At 38.5% G+C, this 24350-nt stretch overlaps 2 protein-coding genes across 4 annotated transcripts in view; one reads left to right on the forward strand and one right to left on the reverse strand.

The window, feature by feature from the left end:
* Positions 1 to 2568: 2568 nt before the first annotated feature.
* On the forward strand, positions 2569 to 23183 carry LOC135200899 (uncharacterized protein C3orf38-like). Of its 3 annotated transcripts, XM_064229691.1 has the most exons (4): positions 2574 to 3043; positions 6554 to 6692; positions 15805 to 15968; positions 18749 to 23183. In XM_064229691.1, exons 2-4 carry the CDS (start codon positions 6563 to 6565, stop codon positions 19532 to 19534), a joined length of 1080 nt encoding a protein of 359 aa, XP_064085761.1. In that variant the 5' UTR covers positions 2574 to 3043; positions 6554 to 6562; the 3' UTR covers positions 19535 to 23183. The 3 variants fall into 3 exon arrangements, with proteins under 3 accessions (XP_064085836.1, XP_064085761.1, XP_064085913.1); XM_064229766.1 differs by lacking the exon at positions 6554 to 6692 and having other exon boundaries at positions 2569 to 3043; XM_064229843.1 differs by lacking the exons at positions 2574 to 3043; positions 6554 to 6692 and adding an exon at positions 14347 to 14386.
* LOC135201063 (heat shock protein 30D-like) overlaps positions 22410 to 24350 on the reverse strand; it is a 108505-nt gene continuing 106564 nt past the window's right edge. The window contains exon 5 of the mRNA XM_064229969.1: positions 22410 to 24350. Coding sequence (XP_064086039.1) covers positions 24136 to 24350 — 215 coding nt within the window. The 3' untranslated portion in view covers positions 22410 to 24135.

Genomic DNA, 24350 nt, shown 5'->3' on the forward strand with positions numbered 1-24350 from the left:
GTTTATCTCCATTGTTTACAATCTTCTTCTTCCTCCTCTTCTTCTTCTTCCCAGTTTAACCCTATCACGAAGTCCCGCCGCCACGCAATACGTACGTCATTTCCGTTCACGTGACCGACGCACCGCGCAAACGCCGTTCGGTTCAGATCGCTACCTCGGTAGGGTAAGGGGGAGGAGGAGGAGGTCACCGAGGTCGGAGGTCATGGGAATATCCAGCGACCTCTGGAGAGAGAGAGAGAGAGAGATTGATGTTCCTTGTGGCGTTTATCCCGACGGAAGGCAAAAACGAGGGTTTAATGGCAGTGGAAATGTGACGTCGTGGTTCTAATTGGGTTTATTTCCTCGTCACCTGAAGAGCGCTGTCGTATGACCTGCTGAGTGTGGCGGATGTTAGTTTTTAAAAGGAGGAATAATCCCTGCAGGTGGGGATTCTCTCACGGAGGATTAAATTGTGAAGTAATGACATTTGAATCGAGAGTGAGGAGAGAAAACTGACAAAAGCAGAAGGCAGAGACAGGAGACTGAATCTGGAAGTGAAAATAGTGTGGAAGGGAGATTACTGGATTCAAGTAACCCTTTCAACGCAAGTGTTTAGCAAAGACGTTGCTTTTCCCATTTTCAACAAGACAAGTAAAGAAATACGTTCAAGACAATTGTCTTTAAATTCATTCAGAGAGCAAGAGGAGAGGAATTTATCTCGTAAAATAGACACGTCTGTGAGGGCACTGGAAATACAACATTCCCAACTGTTAGATGGATTATAATTATAGTTTAGTGTCAGTGTCTCCTGAACGCTTTCATCGTATTCCCAGATTATGCAGCAATTAATGAGCAGCAAAGTCGTCATCTCGACACATGCTTGGGGCTACTGGATGCAGTTTAATTTATACATACACAAGTTTCTCTTCTCTACACTCAGCACTATACTCTGTTTTTTTCCATCTGTCCATCCGCCTGTGGTGTTTTTGTATGGTAACACTGCGTCCCGGGCTTTAAATAGTTACGGCATGTGTAAATTGTAGGTAAATAAAAGGATATCTGGGTGTACATTTGCAACTGAAAAGTGTTCTAATAATTTACTGTATGCGAATTACACCGTTAATATTCGAAATAGGATATTGTTATTATTGTTGAATGTAAGCTGAATGTAACTATCCAAAGCCCGGGACGCAGTGTTACCATACGCAAACACCACAGGCGGATGGACAGATGGAAAAAAACAGAGTATAGTCATTTTTCCATTCTCATTTAGCCACAATTCTGCCTGAAAGTTTGACCTACTGAAATGATAGTCAAATGCCATTTGTTTTACATTGTCAACCTTGTATGGCTTGCTTGCTTGCTTGGAGGCTTTCAGTATCGCTAGATGATGTTGATAACACATGCATAAATCCTTTTAAGAAATTCAGAGTATGAATACCTGGTGGCGCATCCCATGAAATAATGAGAACCTAGAATTTGTGGAGAGCAACTAGATCGAGATGTGATGCTCTTAAGTGTCAAGGAAAGCTCTCTCTCTCTCTCTCTCTCTCTCTCTCTCTCTCTCTCTCTCTCTCTCTCTCCGCGGATTTTGAAACCCCTTCTTTTACAGTAAGCCTGCAGGAATCTTATTAATTCCACTTTTTGGTCTTCCTCTCGTCCTACCCTCTAATATTTTTGCAATAATACAACCTCATCAATCGATAGCAAAAAAAAAAAAAAAAAAAAAAAAAAAAAAAAACAACAGCAAATACGTAAACATTTCATGACTACAGCCTCAACTCAGAGTAGTAGTAGTAGTAGTAGTTGTAGTAGTAGAAGATTCAGGTCAGGCCAGTACGGAGGTGTTGCCTTTGTATCGGCACCCCTTCTTCTTCCCTTTACTTGCACCCAGCTTTCATAAAAACGCTGGCAAATAGTATAAAAAATTTGGTTCCTGGACCATTCCAAGAGGATTTGGGGCATTTTTTCGCCTATTTTCTTATAAATCAATTACGAAGCAAACCTAAGTATTCTGATGATAAAGTTTTTATTTGTTTAATATTTATTCATCAACAATATGTACGTTAGTTTTCCAGAATTAAAACCACACCTTGTGACCCATTAAAGTGTCCTTGAGGTTCTAAATATTGATCAGGACACATTATTGATGTATTTGTATAATTAATCTATTTATTCATTTAATTTATTGCTTCCGACGTCTCTGGGTGTTACGACTACGAGGGTTCACTGAGGTCGCGAATGCACACACGCACGCACGCACATACTCACATGCACAAACGCATGCACACACACATTAAGCTGCACTTAATGTCTTAAAGCTTAACAAGAATTAAACAGATACAATTAGAGTAGTAAAGTAACTCGGGAAATCTTAATTATGATCCTACAGGACAAACCATTTGAAATAACCTGTCAACACTTAAACATTCACAAATGATTTGAGAGGTTTTACTGAGATTTATTATATTATATTATATTTAAAGATTATATAAGGTTAATTTCCATGACGTGATGAGTTTACCCGTCCTAAACGATTAATTAAAGTTCCAGTTATAAGTATTTGAAGTATGAAACTAAAGTCCATTTTGGGAAGGCGATTATGTCTGTCGGCGTTTTCTCTTTTCCTTTAAGTCATTTGCGTCTCGTGTCGGACGAACTGCAGAGTTGTCAATTCAGTGTTTTTATATGTTATTTGGAAAAGTGAAACTAATAATCTTTCTTCTAAGGCCGAGAAGAACTCGCCTGTTTCGGGGGAACTGAACTAAAAGCGCAAAAATATAGGCCTAACGTTGCACAGGTCACACCAACAACCTGCATGAATGAATAATAATAATAATAAAATATAAGTTTAAGGAACCAACAAGCCGTCGCTTACTTTGACCGTCTAAATAACCGGAAAATATCGACTTCCGTCGGGAATTAAGACGGTTTTTAATGTCGCCATAACACAAGACGATTGAGGAGGAAGCAATGGCAAAAGCATGCACGCAACTTTAGGCCGATAGGCCTATGACCGACGGGACTTTCGACGGTTTTTTTGTTTCTTTTTTTGCTTGACGAGGTAAGAACTGCTTACAATTGTTTTTTATGATTATATATTGATGACATGTGCTTGATCTTATATATTTCCTTTCGTGCATTTGCTTGTCGCATACTTCCGGTCAGCCTGTTGCGTCGTATCATTAAAAAGATGAGTAACCTGCCGTAGGCCTACTGTGGCAGGCTAATCATCTTATCCTAAAGTGTAATATTTATGAATAAATAATAAATTACACGAATTTAAACCCTATGGACAGGTTTAGTTAATGGTAGCCTAGGCTACTATTAGCTTTCCTAAAATGGGCGTAGCCTAAGATATTAGGCCTAGGTCAGGGGTCAGGACTTTTACCTACTGACAGGCTTAAGGGTGTTTGACATCTCCTCAATCTATGAATACATATTTATTTTAAGGCTATTTTATGTTTCCTCAGTCTACGTAGACCATTTTCGCTTACTCAGGGTAAACCGGGATTTCTCTTTCTCGTAAGGCTACTCTAGCCAGTGCTTAGTAATTACTATCGTAGCCAAGATGTGAGCGAGTATTAGCATCAGGGACATGCGATTGATTAATTTATTGCCTAGTTGATAATATAAGGCAGATACGAATCCAGACGAAAAAGTCGCAGGAAAAGAAGTTGCGTAAACTCTCTTTGATAGTGACCCCAAGGGTTTTATCCACCTTTGCGACTTGTTTAGTACAAGCCCGATGGGGAATGACCGTGAAAACATAAGCAAAAGACTGTACTAAACGCCATAAAGATAAAGACCCCCAAGAAATACTATTGTGAATTTTTTCAATAAATTTATGTGCCTTTTTTTTTTTTTTTCCTGGGACTTTTTTCTTAGCCAAACTTGAAACTTTATTTCGAGCCACCAGTCGATATGTCTTATGATTGCTAGTCACAATTTTTTTCCCCACCCATACACACTACATTTATTGCCTAGACTGTTAATATAAGGTACCTATGTTTTACGATTGTTTGTCCTTTTTATTTATGTGAATTTCATCATCATTGTTATGGAAAATCTCCTTTTTTTTTCTACTCAGGCTCACTATATATAGCCCAGGGGTTTGTTGTCTGCTAGGTAGTATGTAAGGGTTGGTGGGTGACTGGATTTGGAGCCCCCAGCTGTGTTATATTTAAGGGAGTTTATTTTAGGTTAGGCCAGGAAATGCTGTTGTATGAAAGGAAACACCCATAGATAAGCATACCCCTAAATTGCCGTTCCTCTCTCATTTTAGTATTTTCTCCATGCTTTGATAATTTATCAGTTATGGGGGGGCCATGATTTAAATCAGGGTATTTATGTAAGGAAAAAAGAAAGATATGTTTAGGCATGCTATCATCAAAGAGGGTCAAAAACAGTAATAGACAAATGTCATTACAATAAGTATTTATCTTACATTCTAACCTAACCTAGGCTAGGACAGATCATTGCCCCAAGTTTGGGGTTTTCACACCATGGGTCTCCATGGCACTGGTGTTTCGAGGGAATGTTCCAGCTTAACCAATAGTGCATCAACCTAGTTGACAACCCCATGCTCAGTTCTTCCTTTTCCCAGAACCTGGAATTCTCTCCCCTTGAAGTCCTCATGAATTCATTACTGCTTTTTGATTATTGAAAGTTGTGTCAGGATTTACAATTTGTATAAATATTATCCATGCCACTTGTCCCTGTTTCTATCCCCCTAAGCTTGATGAATTTATTTTTCAAAAGGTAACTGTAGCATTACCCCCGAATGGATTTAATACAGGCTTCCCAAAATATATTTTACATTCATTCTGCTGTCTAGAATACCTCACCATTGAAGTCTTCTAATATGCGTATAGTTTAGGAAGTAGTTTACCATTGCTCCAGAACTGCAGGACATTTATCTAGGTAATCAAAGGTTATTGTATCATGCTCCAGTTTTACATAAGACTTTCCAAGGAAAAAGGGGGTACAAAAGGTGGCTGAAGTAGACGTATGCAAATGAAAGTGGAGAATTTCCCTAAAAAAAGTTGGCACTTTTTGAATATCAAACATCCCCGTCCACATTTATTAAAACAAAATACAAATACAGTGCACTGGCCAGAGCTGTTTTCTTTACATGATTCAGTTTTATTCAGTTTTATTATGGTGGTAATAATATATGTATTGTATTAATATTCTAACAAAATCCTACTTTGAGTATGGGAAGCAAGTCCTAGTTTTGATTTTGGTGATAAAATTTGTTATGAGACCTTCATTCAGCATATTTTACAGCTATTTGTTGAGTAGCTCACTGTTGTTTATAGGGACTATTCCTTCACAAAATGAAATAATTCATTATCTCTAAACTCAGTTGTAGTTTGCCCTGACTGCTATTAGCTAACTGGAATAAACCAGTTCCCTGTTGTCTGTTGTCTGATTAATTTGGAAAAAGTTACAGTAAGTATATTAAGTTATTAATTTATGTATCTTGAATTGGCATTAATTTATGTATCTTGAATTGGCATTTTCTACTGCCAGGACCCATGGTTTGTAGCTAAATATTCTAATATCCTTTTCCCCAGTATGTTTACTTGATGTGAGATTAATTCCTTGTTTTAATATTGTTGCCAGACTATATGAATACCATCTTTACAATAATCGCACTGGCTGCTCGGGAACTGATAAGACTGCAGGAAAAGTCTCAAATGTGATATTCGTACCTTTCATTCAGATGACTGTCACATCTAATTTGTGTTTTGAAAGTTTGATGTGTCTTTTTTCAATGTATTTCCCACACAAATGTCCCACACAAATGTGTATCAAAGCTAGCCCATGCCTTTATTATAGTCGTGCTCCATCACGCATAAATTGGTAGATATTGTTTAATGACCTTAACATGGCAGAATTACCTATCACCATGACAGAGGTGCAGTAGCTTTAACACTGTCTTTTCCCACTACTGGAGCTGTTTTGTTTAGCCATAGCTGATAGATGAGTGTAGAAAGCTGTCTGCTAACCGTAGCCAGTGGTAGGATTGACAGTATTAGCACTGTTCACAGCATTTGCTGGTACACCTGTCATGCATGGGATGACTGCTCTCTGCTATTATTACTTTCAGTTATATTACTTACATGAAAGACAGCCTCTTTTATTAGATACGTATTACATAGTATGAATTTAGACTTGTACACAAGAGTGAAGTATGTCTCATTTCATGAGTACATTCTACTTTGAAGTACTGTATTTTTTAAGTTTTTTTTTTTCTTTCGTAGTGTGATGACGATGTACTTTGTAGAACCAAGGTCCAAATGAAAAAAATATAAGTTGAAAATATAGAAGAGTAAGAAAATAAACGTTTGAGATATGTTACTGCATTTTGCATGACTTTGGGAAGAACTGAAATGGTGAAAAAGTTCCAAAGCTAATGTTGGAAGTTCGGGAACTCTTCTTGGACTAGTTAACCCAAACTCAGCTAATCTCTAAACATTATATTGGTATTAAATTTACAACCATCAGTAATTTGTTTCATTTTGGGATTTCTGTATACTCTGTATGGTTAATAATACCAGTTTTTCAGGGACTACTCATGATGTCTTTGCTTCGTTCACCATTTGAGCCTTATCTGCGGGATTTCTTGAACTTCTTAGGGCAAGAGGCAGTATTAACTTTAGCCCGTGTGGCCACAAACAATCGAATTGTACCAACTACAACAGAGGGTAAGTTTAGCAGTGATGTATGAAAAGAATTCTAGTGCTATATCATATGGGACCTGAATATTTTATAGTGTTTTGGTGTTATCTGCTGATAACAGAATTATAGTTCATCCAAAGTTATGTATTGCTAACTATCAAAGATAAGAAAATGCAGATTAGCTCATCACCTTTGAATCAGTTAGTATTTTCAAATGATTTCAGCATTTAGATTTGCTGTACTTCTTGCTTGAGTTAGACCTCTACTGGGTTCACTTAATTCTTTAACCTTTTTTTTATAATCACATAATTGCTAGAACCCTCAGACTTTTATTTTTATATTGGGGGTGGGGGGGTGGGAGTTTAATCCAGTTTCATCACTCTTGTTTGAGTTTTCAATCATCCTGCCATCTAAGTAGGTGTTAGCCTTTGTAGCTTAGTACATTATGCAGTGTTTTAAAAGAGAATGGTTCAGAGAGCATAGAAAAACATGAAAGACGCGTGAAAAACTCAATTTCAAACATCTAACTCACCTGGTAGTTATATATATAGCTTACGTCCCTGACGTCACGGCAGAATTTCAAAACTCGCGGCAATCGCCGATTGGGTAGTCAGGTGCACCACCTGTGCGCCCTCTACCAGGTACGTAAGCACCATACCAACTATTCCTCAGATCTTCCCTGCCGCCGCTACGGTGACATCGTTGAACTTCGCTCGTTATAGCCCGTGTCTTTTGCAGTATTATTTGGTGAAGTACACTTTGGCTTTGGCTTTCGCTTGATTGGATTTTGATTTCGTTTCGATATTGTTGGTTTGACCTTTGCTTGTTTTTTGATCTCTCTTTTTGATTTCTCATCATGTCTGATTCTGCTTCAAGTTTGAGAATGTGTGTGAAAGGTTGCAAGACTAGACTTGCTAAATCCTCTTTAGATCCTCATTCTATTTGTAGTAAATGCAGAGGAAAAGTTTGTGAGATAGGTGATAGATGTGATGAATGTGTGGGCTTGCCTGAGACTGAATGGATTGAATATTACCGCTATGTGCGTAAATTAGAGAAGGATGGATAAGGAGAGCGAAGAAGACCTTGTCTCGCTCCTCCATAGACAGTCAAGGAATAGATAGTTATCTATCCCTCGATAATCCTATTGATCCTCCTCCTGTTGTATCATTACCAAATCCAGTTTCAGAAACAGGTAAAAGTCCATCATTACAGGACATGATGACGGCCATTCAAGCCCTTGGTCAACGGGTAGAATCCCTGGCACAAGACAGGGATAAATTATGGTCTAATATGAGAGATATTAAAGTGAATAGTGAAATTAAGTGCAAGTGCAGTGGAGGGTGCGGCCGCTCGGACTTGTCGTGGCTCCTAGTCCTAGACCTCTTCCAAGCTCACCAACCCCTGTGAGAAGGAAAGTCGACCGACGAAGGGAGGCGAGAGGTTTTAGCTCCCGTAGCGGTCGTCCCCCTCGAGCGTACCTGTAGACGATCCCCAGGACGCCTCACCCTCGCTATAGGAAAGGCGAGGTTAAAGTGTTTTTTCTTTCGCTTCGTTCTGACGACGCAGTACCCAGACGGGGCTGGCGTCAGACTTCTAAATCCAGACCATTAAAAGGAAATCCCAGGACGCCGAGCGTCTTGATACTGGACGCCAGGACGATATACGTCAAGAGCGTCCAGGATGTGTAGCATTGGAGCAGCCCCGAGCGCTTCCCTTCAGGTTCCGATATTTGCTCTCCTACCAAATTAAGACGTAAGACGTCGCACAGGCGACCATCGTCTTTGGTAGGAGGCAAGGAAATATTGGAAAGGGGGAAACCTCGGTGCAAACTGCAACTCCGGATCGTTTCTCTTTCGATTCCGATGCTTGCTCTCCTGCAAATCAAGACGCATGATGTCGCACAAAGCGGCCGTCGTCTTTGGCAGGAAGTAGGAAGGATCGGACGAAGGGAGACTTTCGGTGCGTGCTGACAACTCCTGTTCGCTTCCCTTTCGTCTCCGATGTTTGCTCTCCTACCAATATAAGACGTAAGATACCGCACAGGCGGCCGTCGTCTTTGGTAGGAGTAAAGGAAGCATCGGACGATTGGATGCCTTCATTGCATGCTCCTGCTCCTCCTTCGGATTGGCGTTCTTCAGGCCTTTCATCTCAAGACGAACAGAATGAAGAGAGAGAGATTGACTTTGCAACTTCTCTAGTCTTTTCCAGCAGCAAGAAGCTCCACAGTTTTCCGTACTGCAAGATTTTTAAGCAGAAACTCTCCTCTCAATTATGCAGTCATATCAACCTGCTACTCTTACTGTTAAACGCCAGGCGGACGAAAAACGTTTTAAAGCACGACGACAGGACGAAAAAACGTCTTGAAACAACGACGCCAAGGATGAAAAACATCTTGAAGCAAGACAGCAGGACGATAAGCGTCTTGAAGCAAGACGCCAGGACGAAAGAAGTCTTGAAGGAAGACACCAGGACGAAAAAAAAACGTCTTGAAGCAAGACGCAGGACGAAAAACGTCTTGAAGCAAGACGCAAGGACGAAAAAAACGTCTTGAAGCAAGACGCCAGGACGAAAAAACGTCTTGAAGCAAGACGCCAGGACGAAAATCGTCATGAGACAGGATGCCATGGACACCAGGCATCAAGGTACTGGACGGGACAAGACTCCCAGGCATCAAGAAATGGACAGCAGGATGCACAAACGCAACATGACATCGCTACATCAGTTGTGTCTCAATCAGAAGAAAGGAATGAAGACATCCCCCATTCTCCTTTTGATCAGATGCAAGTCGTTTCCGAGGAAGAATATCAAACAGATCTACAACCTTCAGCAGATCTTAAAAGCTTATGAAAGTTTTTGCGGAACTTTTTCCAGAAAGTTTTGTGCCAGCTGCCCCTCGTTCTCCACCTTCAGAGTTTCACTTTAGGGAAGGCTTCTAAGAATCCGACTTTACGAAGATGGTATTATCACGCTCTTCGAAAAGAGCCTTGAAATTAATGAAGGAATGGATGACTCTAAGAAAGACCAGGGAAAAACAGCTTTCTCATTTCCTCCTCCGGCCAGATTAGCTTCCAGATCCAGCATCTGGTACGACACTGGAGAAGTCCTAGGTTTGGGAGTTCCAGCTCTTCCCATGGGGACTTCTCTAGTCTTGTGGACTCTTCTCGTCGGACGGCCATGGGGAAGACGAAAGTGTTTTGGTCTTCCTCTGAAATGGACCACCTCCTCAAAGGGATTTTTTAGAGCCTTCGAAGTCTTTAACTTCCTAGACTGGACTCTGGGTTCGTTGGGAAAGAAAATTGAAAACTTGAAGTCTACCAAAACGGAAGAACTCGTTCACCTTATGTCATGCATTGACAAAGCGCTTCGAGACGGGTCGAACGAGCTAGCAGCCCTTTTCTCAGCTGGAATCTTGAAGAAAAGGGCCCAATTTTGTTCTTTTCTTTCGAGTGGAGTAACGCTCACTCAGAGAGCGGAACTGCTTTTCGCTCCCCTTTCGACTCATCTTTTTCCGCATAGTTTGTAAAAAGAAGAATATCCTCAGCTCTGACTCAAAAAGCGACACAAGATCTGATGACTAAAGCAGCAAGGAGAGTTGTTCCGTCAAGTTTTGCAGGACAGAAACTTAAAGAAACCACTCCTCTACCACGTAGTTCTCGGCCCTTTCGAGGTAGATCCCTCAGAGAGGGAATGCAAGACCTATTACAAAAAACTCCAAGAAAAGAGGCTTCAGAGGAGGAAGTAATAAAGTCTGACAAAGTTCTTCTTCAGACAGTGGTAGGAGCCAGACTCAAAAATTTCTGGCAAACATGGGAGAAAAAGGGAGCAGATCCTTGGTCTATTCAGCTTCTCAAAGAAGGATACAAGATCCCTTTCTGGAAAAAACCCCCCTTAGCAGAAAGACCGATCGATCTGTCAGCCAAGTACAGAGAGGAGTCCAAGACTCTAGCGATACAACAAGAGGTTTCTATGCTAATTCAGAAGAAGCAATAGAAAGAGTTCAGAACCTGGAGTCTCCCCGGGTTTTACAATCGATTATTCCTGGTCCCCAAGAACTCGGGCGGATGGAGACCGATTTTGGACGTGAGTTCCCTGAATTTTTTCGTGAAGAAAACAAAATTCACTATGGAAGACAACGAAATCAGTTCTTGCTGCAGTCAGACGAGACGACTGGATGGTTTCGTTGGATCTCCAGGATGCTTATTTCAGTCCCGATCCCACCCAAACTCCAGAAAGTACCTAAGATTTGTTTACAAGACAGAAACATTTCAATTCCGAGCTCTTTGTTTCGGTCTAAATACCGCACCTCAAATTTTCACAAAACTTATGAGCAACGTAGCAGCAATGCTACACAAGAAACGCATCAGAGCCTCATTGTATCTGGACGATTGGCTCCTCAGAGCCCATTCCTACGCCAACTGTCTGGAGAATCTTCAGAAAACAATTCGATTATCAGAAGACCTAGGCCTTCTGATAAACCACCAGAAATCCCAACTGATCCCATCCAGGAAATCTTGTACTTGGGGATGAGGATTCAGAGTCAGGTTTTTCGGGCTTTTCCGTCCACATTGAGAACGGAACAAGCTTTAGAGAAAATAAGAAACTTCCCTAAAGAAACAGAACGTGCTCTGCGAGGGAATGGATGAGTCTGCTGGGGACCTTTTCCTCGCTAGACAGTTTGTCTCCTTGGGAAGACTGAACCTACGCCCTCTGCAGTTTCATCTAAATCAGCATTGGACAGAGAAGAAGACACTAGAGTCAATGTATTCCTGTTTCGAACGACATGAAACACTATCTACAGTGGTGGAACGATCCCGTCAAGCTTCCAGAAGGCCTCTCCCTAGAGCAGAGGAACCCAGACCTAGTGTTGTTTTCCGACGCCTCGGACTCGGGCATGGGGAGCAACACTGGGGAAGTTAGAAAGTCTCGGGCTTCTGGAACAAGGAGCAAGTAAAGTTCCACATCAATCTGAAAGAATTGACTGCAGTTTTCCTAGCTCTCAAGGAATTAGAGAGCGTAGTCCGGAACAAAGTGGTACAGGTCAACTCCGACAACACAACGGCGTTGTTGGCCTACATCAGCAAACAAGGCGGGACTCACTCAGTCTCTCTATACAGAGCAGCAAGAGAACTGCTCCTCTGGACAAAAGGAAAAAACGTGATTCTGGTAACACGCTTCATTCAGGGAGAAAAGAATGTGAGAGCAGACATCCTGAGCAGAAAACATCAAGTCTTGACAACAGAATGGACTCTCATCAGGAAGTTTGCAAGAGTCTATGGCGAATCTGGGGGCGCCCTTGCATAGATCTCTTTGCAACAGCGCAGACAAGACGGATGGAGACTTACTGTTCTCCAGTCCCAGACCCCGAAGCAATCCACATAGATGCGTTCCTTCTGAATTGGACACATCTAGACGTGTACGCCTTTCCCCCATTCAAAGTGGTACACAGAGTGTTACAAAAGTTTTGTGGCTCACGAAGGAACCAGGATGATTCTAGTGGCACCCTTCTGGCCGACAAGAGAATGTTCACAGAGGTACTGGAATGGATGGTGGACACCCCAAGAAGCCTTCCGTTAAGAGTAGATCTACTCAAACAGCCCCACTTGGAAAGGTATCACCAAAACCTCCAAGCTCTTCAGCTAACTGCCTTCAGACTATCGAAAAACTCACAAGCTAGAGGATTTTCGAGGGAGGCAGCGAGTGCAATTGCAAGAGCAAGGAGGTCTTCAACCATTAAGGTATACCAATCGAAGTGAGACTTTAGAGGATGGTGCAGGGACAACTCTATTTCCTCTTCCAGTACCTCTGTGACTCAGATAGCAGATTTTCTGCTATACCTCAAGAAGAGCGTAACTTTTCTGCTTCTACTATCAAGGGTTATAGGAGCATGCTAGCAGCTGTCTTCAGGCATAGAAACCTTAATCTATCTGATAATAAGGATCTACAAGATCTTCTTAGATCCTTCGAGACAACTAAGGAAAGAATACAATCCTCAACATCTTGGAATTTGGGATGTAGTCCTCAAGTTTCTCATGAGTGACAGGTTCGAACCCTTACAGGAAACATCCCTTAAGACCTCACCATGAAAACTCTCTTCCTGATTAGCCTAGCAACAGCAAAGAGGGTCAGCGAAATCCATGCCTTCAGCAAAACTGTAGGTTTCAGACAGGGCAAAGCCATTTGCTCGCTACAGTTTGGGATTCCTAGCCAAAAACGAACGCCCCTCTCAACCCTGGCCCAAGTCATTCGAAATTCCGAAACCTCTCGGATCTCACGGGTGAGGAAGTAGAGAGAGTTCTTTGTCCGGTAAGGTCTCTGAGGCATTACTTGGAGAGAACGAGACAAATACGTGGCACTTCAGAAGGGCTTTGGTGTTCGGTCAAGAAACCCTCTCTGCAAATGTCGAAGAATGCGCTATCCTTTTTTATAAGGCAATTAATTAGGGAAGCGCATTCAGCATGTACTGAAGCAGATATGAAGCTACTTAAAGTTAAGACTCACGAGGTTAGAGCTGTAGCAACCTCGTAGCATTTTAAACAAAATAGATCTCTTCAGAATATCCTGGACGCAACATTCTGGAGGAGCAAGTCAGTTTTTGCGTCGCACTATCTTACGCAAGTGCAAACTTTGTATGAAGACTGCTACACACTGGGTCCGTTTGTAGCAGCTCTTTCAGTAGTGGGAAAAGGGTCTACCCCTTAAAACCCATAATCCAATACTCTTTTTCTTCTCTTGGAACTATTGAAAAGTTATGGTTGTTTGTGGAGACTGGATGCAGTCTTCCACAATCATTGATCTTTAGGTCAGGTGATCAACTTGTTCCTTAGTAGTGCCCGGAACAAGAGTATTGTAGGGAGTCTAGTCACATAGAGGTTTGACCGGTTGACAGTCTCCAAGAGGTCTTCAGCCCCCTGGGTGGATCGCTGGACCTCATAAGGAAAGCAGACACAATGAGACAGGATATCATTAAAGTCAGCTTCCTTAACAGGTACGAACCCGTAAGTTTGTTTTTATTAACACTTATGTCAATTCCAACGATGATAGCTGTTTCTGACCCTCCACCAAAGGTGTTAATCAGCTATATATATAACTACCAGGTGAGTTAGATGTTTGAAAATGTTATTTTCATGATAAAATAAATTTTTGAAACATACTCACCTGGTAGTTTATATAATAATTAAATTCACCAACAACCCACCCACCCTCCCCTCTAAAACGAACCTGGGCATGGAAGATCTGAGGAAGGGAGTTGGTATGGTGCTACGTACCTGGGTAGAGGGCGCACAGGTGGTGCACCTGACTACCCAATCGGGCGATTGCCGCGAGTTTTGAAATTCTGCCGTGATGTCAGGGACGTAAGCTATATATATAACTACCAGGTGAGTATGTTCAAAAATTTATTTTATCATGAAAATAACATTTTTATGTGTGATTCATGTGAACCCATAAATCCTTTCTTGTAACAGAAGGGAAACTTCAGAGGCCTGTAAACACTTAATGTGCAGAAGCTTCCGGCACCATCTAAATCAAACTGATTTCTGCTCCTTTTGTTGAACTTTGGTTTCAACCATTCAGTTTAGAACTGGACTCTCCGTTATTGTAGCCTTGGACTCTTTCCCTTCCCCTTATACTTTTTTTTTTCTTTTTTACAGAGCTCTTGGGATTTTATAAGAAAACAGTGGAGGTTTTCTCTATGCTCGTCTCATGTAATACCATCTAGCTGGTTTGTAACTACTTTCTCAGATATGAATACTACTTTGCTGTTAAGTTTATTGCCTGGTGCAAAGTAGGTGCTTGATAGAGAGGCTCATTGTGTTACCTCATCTACCTTGCGACTGGCTATAGTGATAGCTGTAGTTGCTGGTATTGTCAATTTATTTGAGGATACTGTTATTGTATTGGGTTTATCATGTGGCATACACACCAAAAATCAGATACTCTTAGAATATTGATTTGAATCCTGACTTGGACTCCTTTTCTTTCTCATAACCTATATCAGGCATAAAGGTAGACAACCATAGGGAACAAAAGGAACCATCCTAATTGATACCCATACAAACTTTCCTATAATTTGAAGGATATGAGGTGCTAAAATGAAATTTTTCTTGTTGGAACCTTGTTACCCCTGTGTGGTCAATTGATGATTTGTCAAGGTATTTGTCTTTCGGGTTTTATTGTTGGCTCGAGCATGTTTTTTTTATCTGAGAAAGCTCTTTCCAAGCTATTCCTTGTAATGAAATTTTATGACTGTACGTATTACTGTAGTTATAGTAGATCCATGCTACTAGTATCTTTCAATATCTGTGGGACATACACACACATGATTTTGCACATATACGCTTATGATATGATCTTGCTCTGGTTGAATTTTGTACAGGAACTGATTGGTAAACTCAGATATCCACTGTTTCTTAAGATGTGGACATGTAGGTATTATTCATATGAATTTGGCTCTGTTTATGAGTAACAAAAAAGAAAAAAAAATATCTGCAAGGGCAGTGAGTGATGTTTTCGATGTGTTGAGAAAGCTCCCCTAGTATGTAATGAGGTAGTACTCGTTAAATATAACTACGTACTTAAAATTTTTGTCTTGTTAGTGTGACCCGTCTTTTAGCTAACCCACTTTGTACAAGACATCGCAGCATAAGAACTGTATCATTATAAAACTTAACCAAAAAATTAAGTTAACGTGTCAAATTTATATGCTTGTAGTTAGCGTGAATGGTTTGTTTGTAAATAAGGGGTGAAAATTAGAGCAGGAAAAATTGCCAGCGGAGAGTCAAGATGAAAAGTGGTTTGTGTTCGTGGAAAGGCATGTAAATTTACTTAAGAAAGTGAAATGCAGAAAATATTTTCATGTTTATTTTTACATCAGCAAGGCAAAGATCTGTTATTTAAGGTAGTGATGATAATTTCCTTTCTTGCAATGCAAATTAATTTAATTGGAAACTTAGACCCCATGTCTAGCTAGCTGTGGTAGAGATAATGCAAGGAATGAAGAGGAAAATAAGAGGGGCATATCGGATATGTATAATCACCAGTGATGGTATGCCCATGATTGTGTGAAGGACATAAGTGTGTAACAGCAGTCATTCTTTGATTTTGTTTGAAAATAATTTTGAGTGAACATTTTATTTTCAGAGGCAATTGAAGCTACTTTACTTCATACGTCTGATTTAGCCCGTCTGTTCTCTTACAAACGTATCAAGAGCCAGTCATTGTTTATGTATTTACACAAGTATGGTGTGCCAACAGAACGTTCTGCAAGTAAACCCCAACTTATGGTGGCTGTCCAGGAATTTTGGGTGAGTTTTGAAGATGTTATGCACTCAACTTCTGTAGCAGCCCCAACATCTAATTCCTTTCCTGAAATTGTCATTTTTCAATTTATGAAATATTTTGTATAAGTTTTGATATTATGAAAAAAAAGATTTGGCTGTTTATATGCTAATCAGTTTCAAGGGATAATTAGAACATGTATTACCATTGGATTTTCTTTGTTATTTGTAACATTTATGGTTGTAATGACATTTTTTCTATTTCTTTAAATTTGCGTACATTAATAGTGGTGTTTATACAAATGACAAACCTCATAATTTTACTTATTCCTTTGTATAAGTATTGAATAGTTGCCTAAGCTGGTGAAATGATGGTTGCCATTGTATGTATGTAAACCCACTTCTCTTAATAGAGTAATAATAAAAAAATTCTTAGTTCTGAATCACTGAGACAGCCAGCCTTATACTACAAAATTTATACTGAGAACGCTATGCTTTTTGCAGTAGCCGCACTTGAAACAGTCCAGTTTGTTTTCACAGCTGAAGTGTGTTTTTTTTTTTGTATCAGTAGCCAATGGTTTATCATTGTTTGTAAACAACAAAACATGAATTTGATATTGACCCTTTTAGTTCCAGGATTTCACAACAGTGCACAGCACCTGTTCCTGATGTAACGTGTAGCTATTTTTTGGGGTTGATAATACTGAAAGAGTTTATATTTCATGTAACATTGATAGTCGTTGTAGATTCAGAGGAAAGCATAGGCCAAAACTAACGACAGTTCACGGTATCATAATCATAATACTTTAACTGAGAGTTAGAAATGAAAAGTAATCCCACAACTTAGCAGACCTCAGTTTCTCTGACTTCTTGACTTAAAAGCTTCATTATTATGGTAGTTTTGCCTTGTTAAACTGTATGACTTTTGCTGGTGACTCTCACAACGAGTGTTAAAAGATAAGTCATATTACTGTTATGAATGCAAGAGTATAGGCTTTCTGTTGCTTATCAGAAGGCAAGAACTCCAAATCATCTGATAAAGTTGTAGCAGAAAAATGAAAATACAAAATAACATACTACATGAAAAATATGGAAATTATATGAAGTATAGTAAGAGTAAAGCACTTCTGCTTGCAAAGTCACAGCGTATAGTATGTAAGTCAGTAAAACTTATCAGTACAGAATGAACATTTGTATACATATTGTACTCCCTGTAATGTGTAGTGCTGTCAGTGCACCTCACACAGTGCACTGTAGGCATTACTGAAATTTCTTTGCAGGGTCCCATTGGCCCCTACCCCTAGCTACATCTTTCATTCCTCTTGAGTGCTGTACCTCTGTTCTTATTATCTTTGTTCCATCTTACTCTCCATACACTTCTAACAGTTGTTTCATAGTGGAATTATGAGGCTATTGAACTTGCTGTCAAACTTCCCAGTTCCAGAGGTCCTCCTCACTTCCTCATACTATTGGAGTGTGTTGGAACAGCCTCCTTCCCTTCAGAGGATGTCACCCAATTGGAACTTCTTCAGAAGTTCAAAGTTCAAGCGAAGATGCAATGCATTACTACCCTAATATGTACTACCTGTTCTCCTTGTATTTTAATACATTTTTGTATATTTATTATTTTATTTTATCTTTTAACAAATGGGATCTCTTCCTTCTGTCTTCCTTTTATATTTCCGTTTACTTCCTCTTATTTCTTCCTAACGAACACCATATTCTTTGGAATCTTGAATTTTAAGTTAATGGCCTCTGTGAGATTCTTCCATATGAATAGGTTTCATCTTCTGAATAATAATGATATTACATAAATAGATTCCAGTCCTTGGCCTTTGGTCTAAATTTTATATTCCATTCCATCGCAGGATAGAAAATGGGAAGGAATCATGGAAGATTAGCCTAGACCTGGGAATAACCATAGCCCTAAGATTCATTTCATTAAGCCTGTTTACATTTGTTCTGGTGTGTTTTTCCTTTATTGTGCTGTATTGAATACTGTTTAGTACTGCTAAAGTGTGGTATTTATGGTTTGGATTTTGTTCATATAACTGTCATATTGTTCTTGCTTCATGGATTCTTTAGGATTTATTGATTTTAGGCAGTGTTACTCATTATACCAAGTAGTAAGCATAATTTTTCATGTTTGTGTACAATCAAAGCTCTCATGTTCAAAAAATAATGACACGCAAGGAAGAACGTAATATCTATCACCACTACATGTTAATTTGCCATGCTGTTTTGTGCAAATAAACCCAATAAGTGTGACACCAACTTTAGTGTGTGTTTGCATAAGAGAAGCTAAATAATTACAAGGTTAGGCTTAGGCATCGGGTAGACTTACACAGGTTAGTGGTTATCACTTACCCAGTAGTATACTGGTTTGCTTGGAATTATGCTTGAACAACCTCCCTCCCCTTTGTCAAATGAGAGAGTTATGTGATGTCATATTGTAGTGTCCCAATCTCATCTCCAAATTGGTATAAATTTATGGTCCATTAACACTTAATGGATGGATGTACCCATAAGTAGTAGTTACAGGTTTTGGTTGATTGACGGATATACTAATGGTGAGTAACAATATTACGCACCATTGGTTTGGGGGAATCAGACGGGAAAGAGGTGCCATTACTTCTATAGCCCATAAATTCACAAATGGCAACTTTTAGACTGATTCAGGCTTGTGTATTTGAAGCAAAAATTATCCTGTACTTTCATGTTATTTGTTTCCCATTCTATGATCTTTCTGTTTTCTTCAAGTGTATGTGTTCATTTGATTAGTATAAGGTTGCTCCTTTTCTCTCCAGTGCCAACAGATCCAGAACAAATCTATTCCAAATCCTCCCCTTGTGAAAAGAAGAGCATCAGATCCATCTAGTGCCAGTAAAGATGTTAAAGAAGTTGGTAGTCACCAAAGTGATACCAACCATGTGGAAGGAAGACTCAGTGCAAAGCGCAGGTTACATCGCGAGGGTCCAGCTGGGCGCAGCTTGTCAGAAAGTAGTTCAACCATACATCTGTCAGACAGTCAGGGCAATGTAGTGAACAGGACACGGTTTGATAATGCTGCAGATATAGTGTCTTCTAATACTGTGACAAAAAAAGTGAGCTCTGATAAATTTTCTAAGGATTTTTGCGAGTGGTATTATACGATGCTGAATCGCCTTCAGCCAGAATGTGCCCACCAGTGCGGAGATAATTTTGGGGCGAAAATCTTTTTCAGCAATAGTTCTGTGGATGTATTTCTTATTGGTCAGGTAAGCGAAGAGAAGCATTCACAGGGATCAGACAACAATTTTACCCTTATCAGTGGTGTTTGCAAACAATATAGACTTCTTTTCAGTCCAAATTTGGAGAGTGGTACTCAGGCCCACAAGTCTGCCCATGGGATGGTGAAGATTCTTTGTTGTGGTACTTTGTTTCAAAGTGGATCTTTCATAGGCATATTTGAGCAAGAGTTTGGTCTTTTAATCTGCCCGGTTGACAAAGTTTGGAAAATTATGTACACAAAAGTTAATCTCAAACAGACTGGGACGGAACAGCCCTTGCCAAGTTTACCCCAGTGCCAGATATTTGAAATTGAGGGAGTTTAATCGCATGGAGAATGTCCTAACTCATTAAGCTTTGAATCTTACATTTTATTGACTGTTAAGTGTTATATATTTTATAAATTTTATATTTTTGTCTGCCATAATTAGTGTGATAAAAGGAAAACACACATTTACAAAACCTCTTGATGGTAATGTAATGAATTTGTAATTTTTACCCTTGGCTGGTGGGACATGAACCCATTAGTTTATATACTCAATTCTAGTGTACTTAAGTCACAGCAGATCCACCAGGTGTTGTGTCATTACAAAAAATTGCAATGTGAACCTGTGAGGTCATCATTAATTGTAAATTCATCATCTTTGTCATGTGGACCAAGTTAATTTTTCATTATCATACTTTTTATTTTTATTTCTTCAATGAATAACCAATATGACACAAGGTTTGTAAAGTCCATTGCTGAATCTGATTGCATTCACATATATGTTCGTAATCATTCATGCTCATGTTTTGTGTACTTAATTCATGTTATTAAAAATTGAACCTTTTTTTTCTCTAGATCTTTACTTTCTGTATGAATCTTTTATATTTATTTTCAGAATGTTAAAAGCTTAGACATTCATAATGCAGCTTTCTTAAATATTTGAGTAAAAAAAAATACCCACGTATTCTTATTTTTAGGAATGGGTGTTGATTTTGAGTATCCAAAACAAGAAACGTTTTTATGCTAGTTATACAGTAATACTAGTTTTGTTTAAGCAATGCTGTGTGGGGTGTTCTATCCTTATTTTTAAGAGGTATCAAGACAAAATGTTAATAAATTAGGTTTTTACATTTTCAGGTTTTTGTTCAAACAGCACTGCTTGCGAAAAGTGAACGCAACTATTATCTTCACTTAAATAATGATACAGTCATTCCTTGATTCAAAGGAGTGTAAGGTTTAAGTCCAAAATTGTGTCCAGTGCCGTTTATTTTATTATCGGAAAGTTCTGTTGGTGCAGGTTAAAGTCACAAGAGTTACATCTCGGATACAACGATGTGTTGTTGCTGTTGATGGTAGAAGTTTATAGACAGAAATATCTGATCAGTGTTACATTTCAAGATTATATAGCTGAATTTTTATGGCCAAATTCATATAATATCCTTTCATACATCTTTGTTAAACTCTCATGACCTGACTTGTGGTGCATCTTTGAATGTGGAACACCTTATGTACAATATGTTCATGTGAATTATAAATCCATTGAATTTGCCAATCTTGGGAATATCAAACAGATAACAAACCCTTTGAACTAAGATTTATAACTCATTTTGCAGGTAGGGAAGTAATCTGTAGTCTCCTGAAATGACTATGATAGATTACCTTGTTAACTTTTTAAGATTTTAATATAATCACATAGATTGAGTCTGTTGGAACTTTTTCAGACTAGTTATAATCCCACAGATTGAGACTTGGAATTCAGACAAAATATCACTTGTGGATTTTTGTCAACACTTCATCATTTGTTGTTGCTTGAAATACGGCAGTCATATAAAACATTTTTTTTTTTCATTACTTGCCTATTGTAATTAGCTGCTTCATGGTTCTAAGATCCAAGATGCTTCATCAGTTCTTCCTGAAAGATACCAAGCAAATGTCAGTTAGCAACTGATACATAAACTTGCTTCCCCTTAGTAGTAGAAATCACTATTGCTTCTTCTTCTTTCAAGAATAATTCTATTTTCTAGCAAACCCATTTAATGAGGTTTGTATGAACAAATTTTCATGGAGCTTTGTATGTATGATTTACATATTTTTGAAAATATTCTGTGATTTCAGTTTTTAAGATAGTGTAATCATTTTTGGGTGCTATCAAGAGTGGGTCTTATTTAAATCCACCCCGCTCATAGTTGAGTTTATTACATGTTACTGGTTTGTTTATTTTTCATGGCTTTTATATGAAGTTATCTCATTTATAGTAGGAATAGATTTTTGCCGCCTTTTTTTTTTAATTTGATCTTGTACATTGCAGAGAGGAAAGTCTCATTTGAGAGGTTTGTTTCTTATAAAAGATTTTTGCTGAACAAATGCAAATGTATTGATGAATATATACTAAAGGCATTTATTTTGTTTTGGAATTGATTTTTGCTGAAATTTTTAGTCATGTTTATATGGCTTTGTTCATATATTTCCAATTGTTTCACCATTTAATAATTCATGTAGGAGCCACAAGTTTTACCATGTTATTTCTTTACAATTATATATTGTAACTTGACAAGAGCAGTGATTATTGTTGATTGAATTATGTCTATTCATTAGTATTTGATGAAGCTTCCTCTGGTACAGCTTCCTGTATTCAGTCTTGACATTGGTGTTCTGTAATTAAGTCATACTATCCTGTTTGTGCGGTCATTTTCAGCTGTTGGGATCTAACAAGTACATCCGGTTCACTTACACTTATCTGTTTGATTAGAATTCCCTAATTACAGTCTTTTACTAGAGGAACCATCATCCCATTGCCATATGTACATTAATGCTTTGTTTTCCCCTAGTCATAGTGGACAAAGTGACTTGCCACTGATGTTTTCCTGAGCAACTGTCCAACTTCTTTTGTGTACCAGTGATCTACATTTAATCTATCTCTGTGGCTGATAATGTAATTCATTATGGTGAAATCCTCAATAACGACAGTGAATTGTAGACCCAACTCTTGCATCTTTGATTAAGGCCTAAGCATACAAAGGTTTGTATTTAAAAAACTTTTACATATTTTTCATATTTCACATAATAACCCAGCCTATTCAATCTCCCAAATAGATGTAATGGTTGTAGGAGAGGCAACAGTAGAGCAGTTTTTGAAATCTGCGGAGACATCCTCTTAAGTAGAACACATGGGTGGCAATCATCAATAACAATGCCGATAATGAAAACAGTTCACAGGACACAGGATAACATTTATTTACAAAGTTAAAGTACACAACTACTTTATCTCACAATACTAAATCTTGTATATTCTTTTGTAACCTCACCTTGTGGTCTTTTATTAGATATGCCTCTTCAACTGGAGATGAGTAATGTACTTGTAAATATCACTATCTGCCTATCAGTATTAGTCAACAATTGAACAGTAAACGTCAATAACATTTACTGACTGCTTAAATTAACTCATAGTCTTGTAACTCTGAAATCTGGTCATAATGTTGTTAAAATTTACAACTACAGACTTGCAATGCTTTGTCTCACAGAATGCAACACAGCATTTCCTTTTTATCTGGAACTGAAATGCTGTAGCCTAGATAACTTGTAACTTAATTTTATGGATTAATCACAAGTCAAAGGTCAACAGCTTGTTTTATAATAAAGTGAAAGAATGTTAATGTATTCTTGTACAAAAAGTTATGGAGGATCAATTTTCTTAGCCTTGGGAATATATCTATTCTGTTCATATCAGAAACAAGTAAAATAATCTCTTACACAATTATTGTATGCTACTTCCTTTCAAAGCAAACGTGGAACCGATAATCAGCGTAAAATAAAGTATAATACCATTAGGATTTATACAATAAAACCTTTTAGATACAAGTGGGCCAGGACTGTTAGCATTTACTTTCATATTGGAAAGATGTAACTTTGTCTTATAAAATAATACTTAGAAAAATACTTCAAAAACTATTCATTCCAGTAAAAAGGAACTCCACTAACAGCAGATTTTTTACAAAACCTGATACTGTCAAGTATTTTACTTTTATCAAATCACTTTGTGCAGATATTTGTCTAGGTTGAATCAGTTCTCAGAATAACTTAACTAAACTCAACTGAAACCAATCTCCTGAAGTACACATTCTATTATGTGAAGATTTAAGCTTTTCAATCCCAATGAATATTCTAAACAGGGTGTTTAAAGTCACTCCAAGGCACCAAAAGTATTCATAATAAATGCCTGAAGAAAGTTGTCAAATATTTTTTGGCAATAATAATTTATTGACAGTTTATCTGTAAAAAGTATGCATTTCTACAGTACTGAATATGTATCTGCCTATGTTAGCTACTGCATTCTGTTCAGTGCTATTTCTATTGGTATAAAACTACCAATGATCATCTGACAAAAAAAATGGTACTAAGAAGTTTGGTAACGTTAATTCAATATTTACCCTCCACAGAGCTTTGACATCTGTTGGGTATGTTCAATCAATGGAAACAAATGATGATTACCCAACCCTGCTCATTTTGATGAACATTTTAAGCTTTAAAGTTTACCTCCCTATAAGTAAGAGTTCAAAATATATCATGGTTAAAAGTAAAGGAGTAGGGTACAGCAATTGTAATGACTGGAAAGAACTCAAATTTGAGGAACAGATGTAATGACCATACATACTGTTAATTCTTACTAGTAGCTGCCTTTAGAGAAAAACTTGTGAGTGAGAAGGATGCATGGAAACACTAACAAAATATCTTTGTATCACTGCTGATAAGGCTACTTGAAAAGATGGAATATGTTCAAAGATAGTGTAATCTGACTTTTTGAAATTTGTCCAATGTAAAGCACTGAAAAGCAGTCCTGTTGAAATTGTACAAATGAATATAAAGTATAAAAAAAAAAGCCTTAGAATCCTTCTGTAGTAAAGAGAACATGTTAACTACAATATTGTTACAAATTGAAACAAACTATTCTCTTTCAATGTTGATGGTTTTGGGAGCATTTGGAGGTTCTGGAAGTACCTGTGGTGCTTCAACAGTGAGGACACCATCATGAGACATGCAAGACTCCAGGGCATCCAAGTTAACACCCTCAGGAATATCGTATTGCAAAGAAACTTGCCGAGATGACCTTGATGTCTCTGTCACTTCTTCCAGAGAACCAGTAACTGTCAAAGTGCGGC

The sequence above is a fragment of the Macrobrachium nipponense genome, chromosome 11, assembly GCF_015104395.2.
Source record: "Macrobrachium nipponense isolate FS-2020 chromosome 11, ASM1510439v2, whole genome shotgun sequence".
In the NCBI taxonomy this organism is placed as follows: domain Eukaryota; kingdom Metazoa; phylum Arthropoda; class Malacostraca; order Decapoda; family Palaemonidae; genus Macrobrachium; species Macrobrachium nipponense.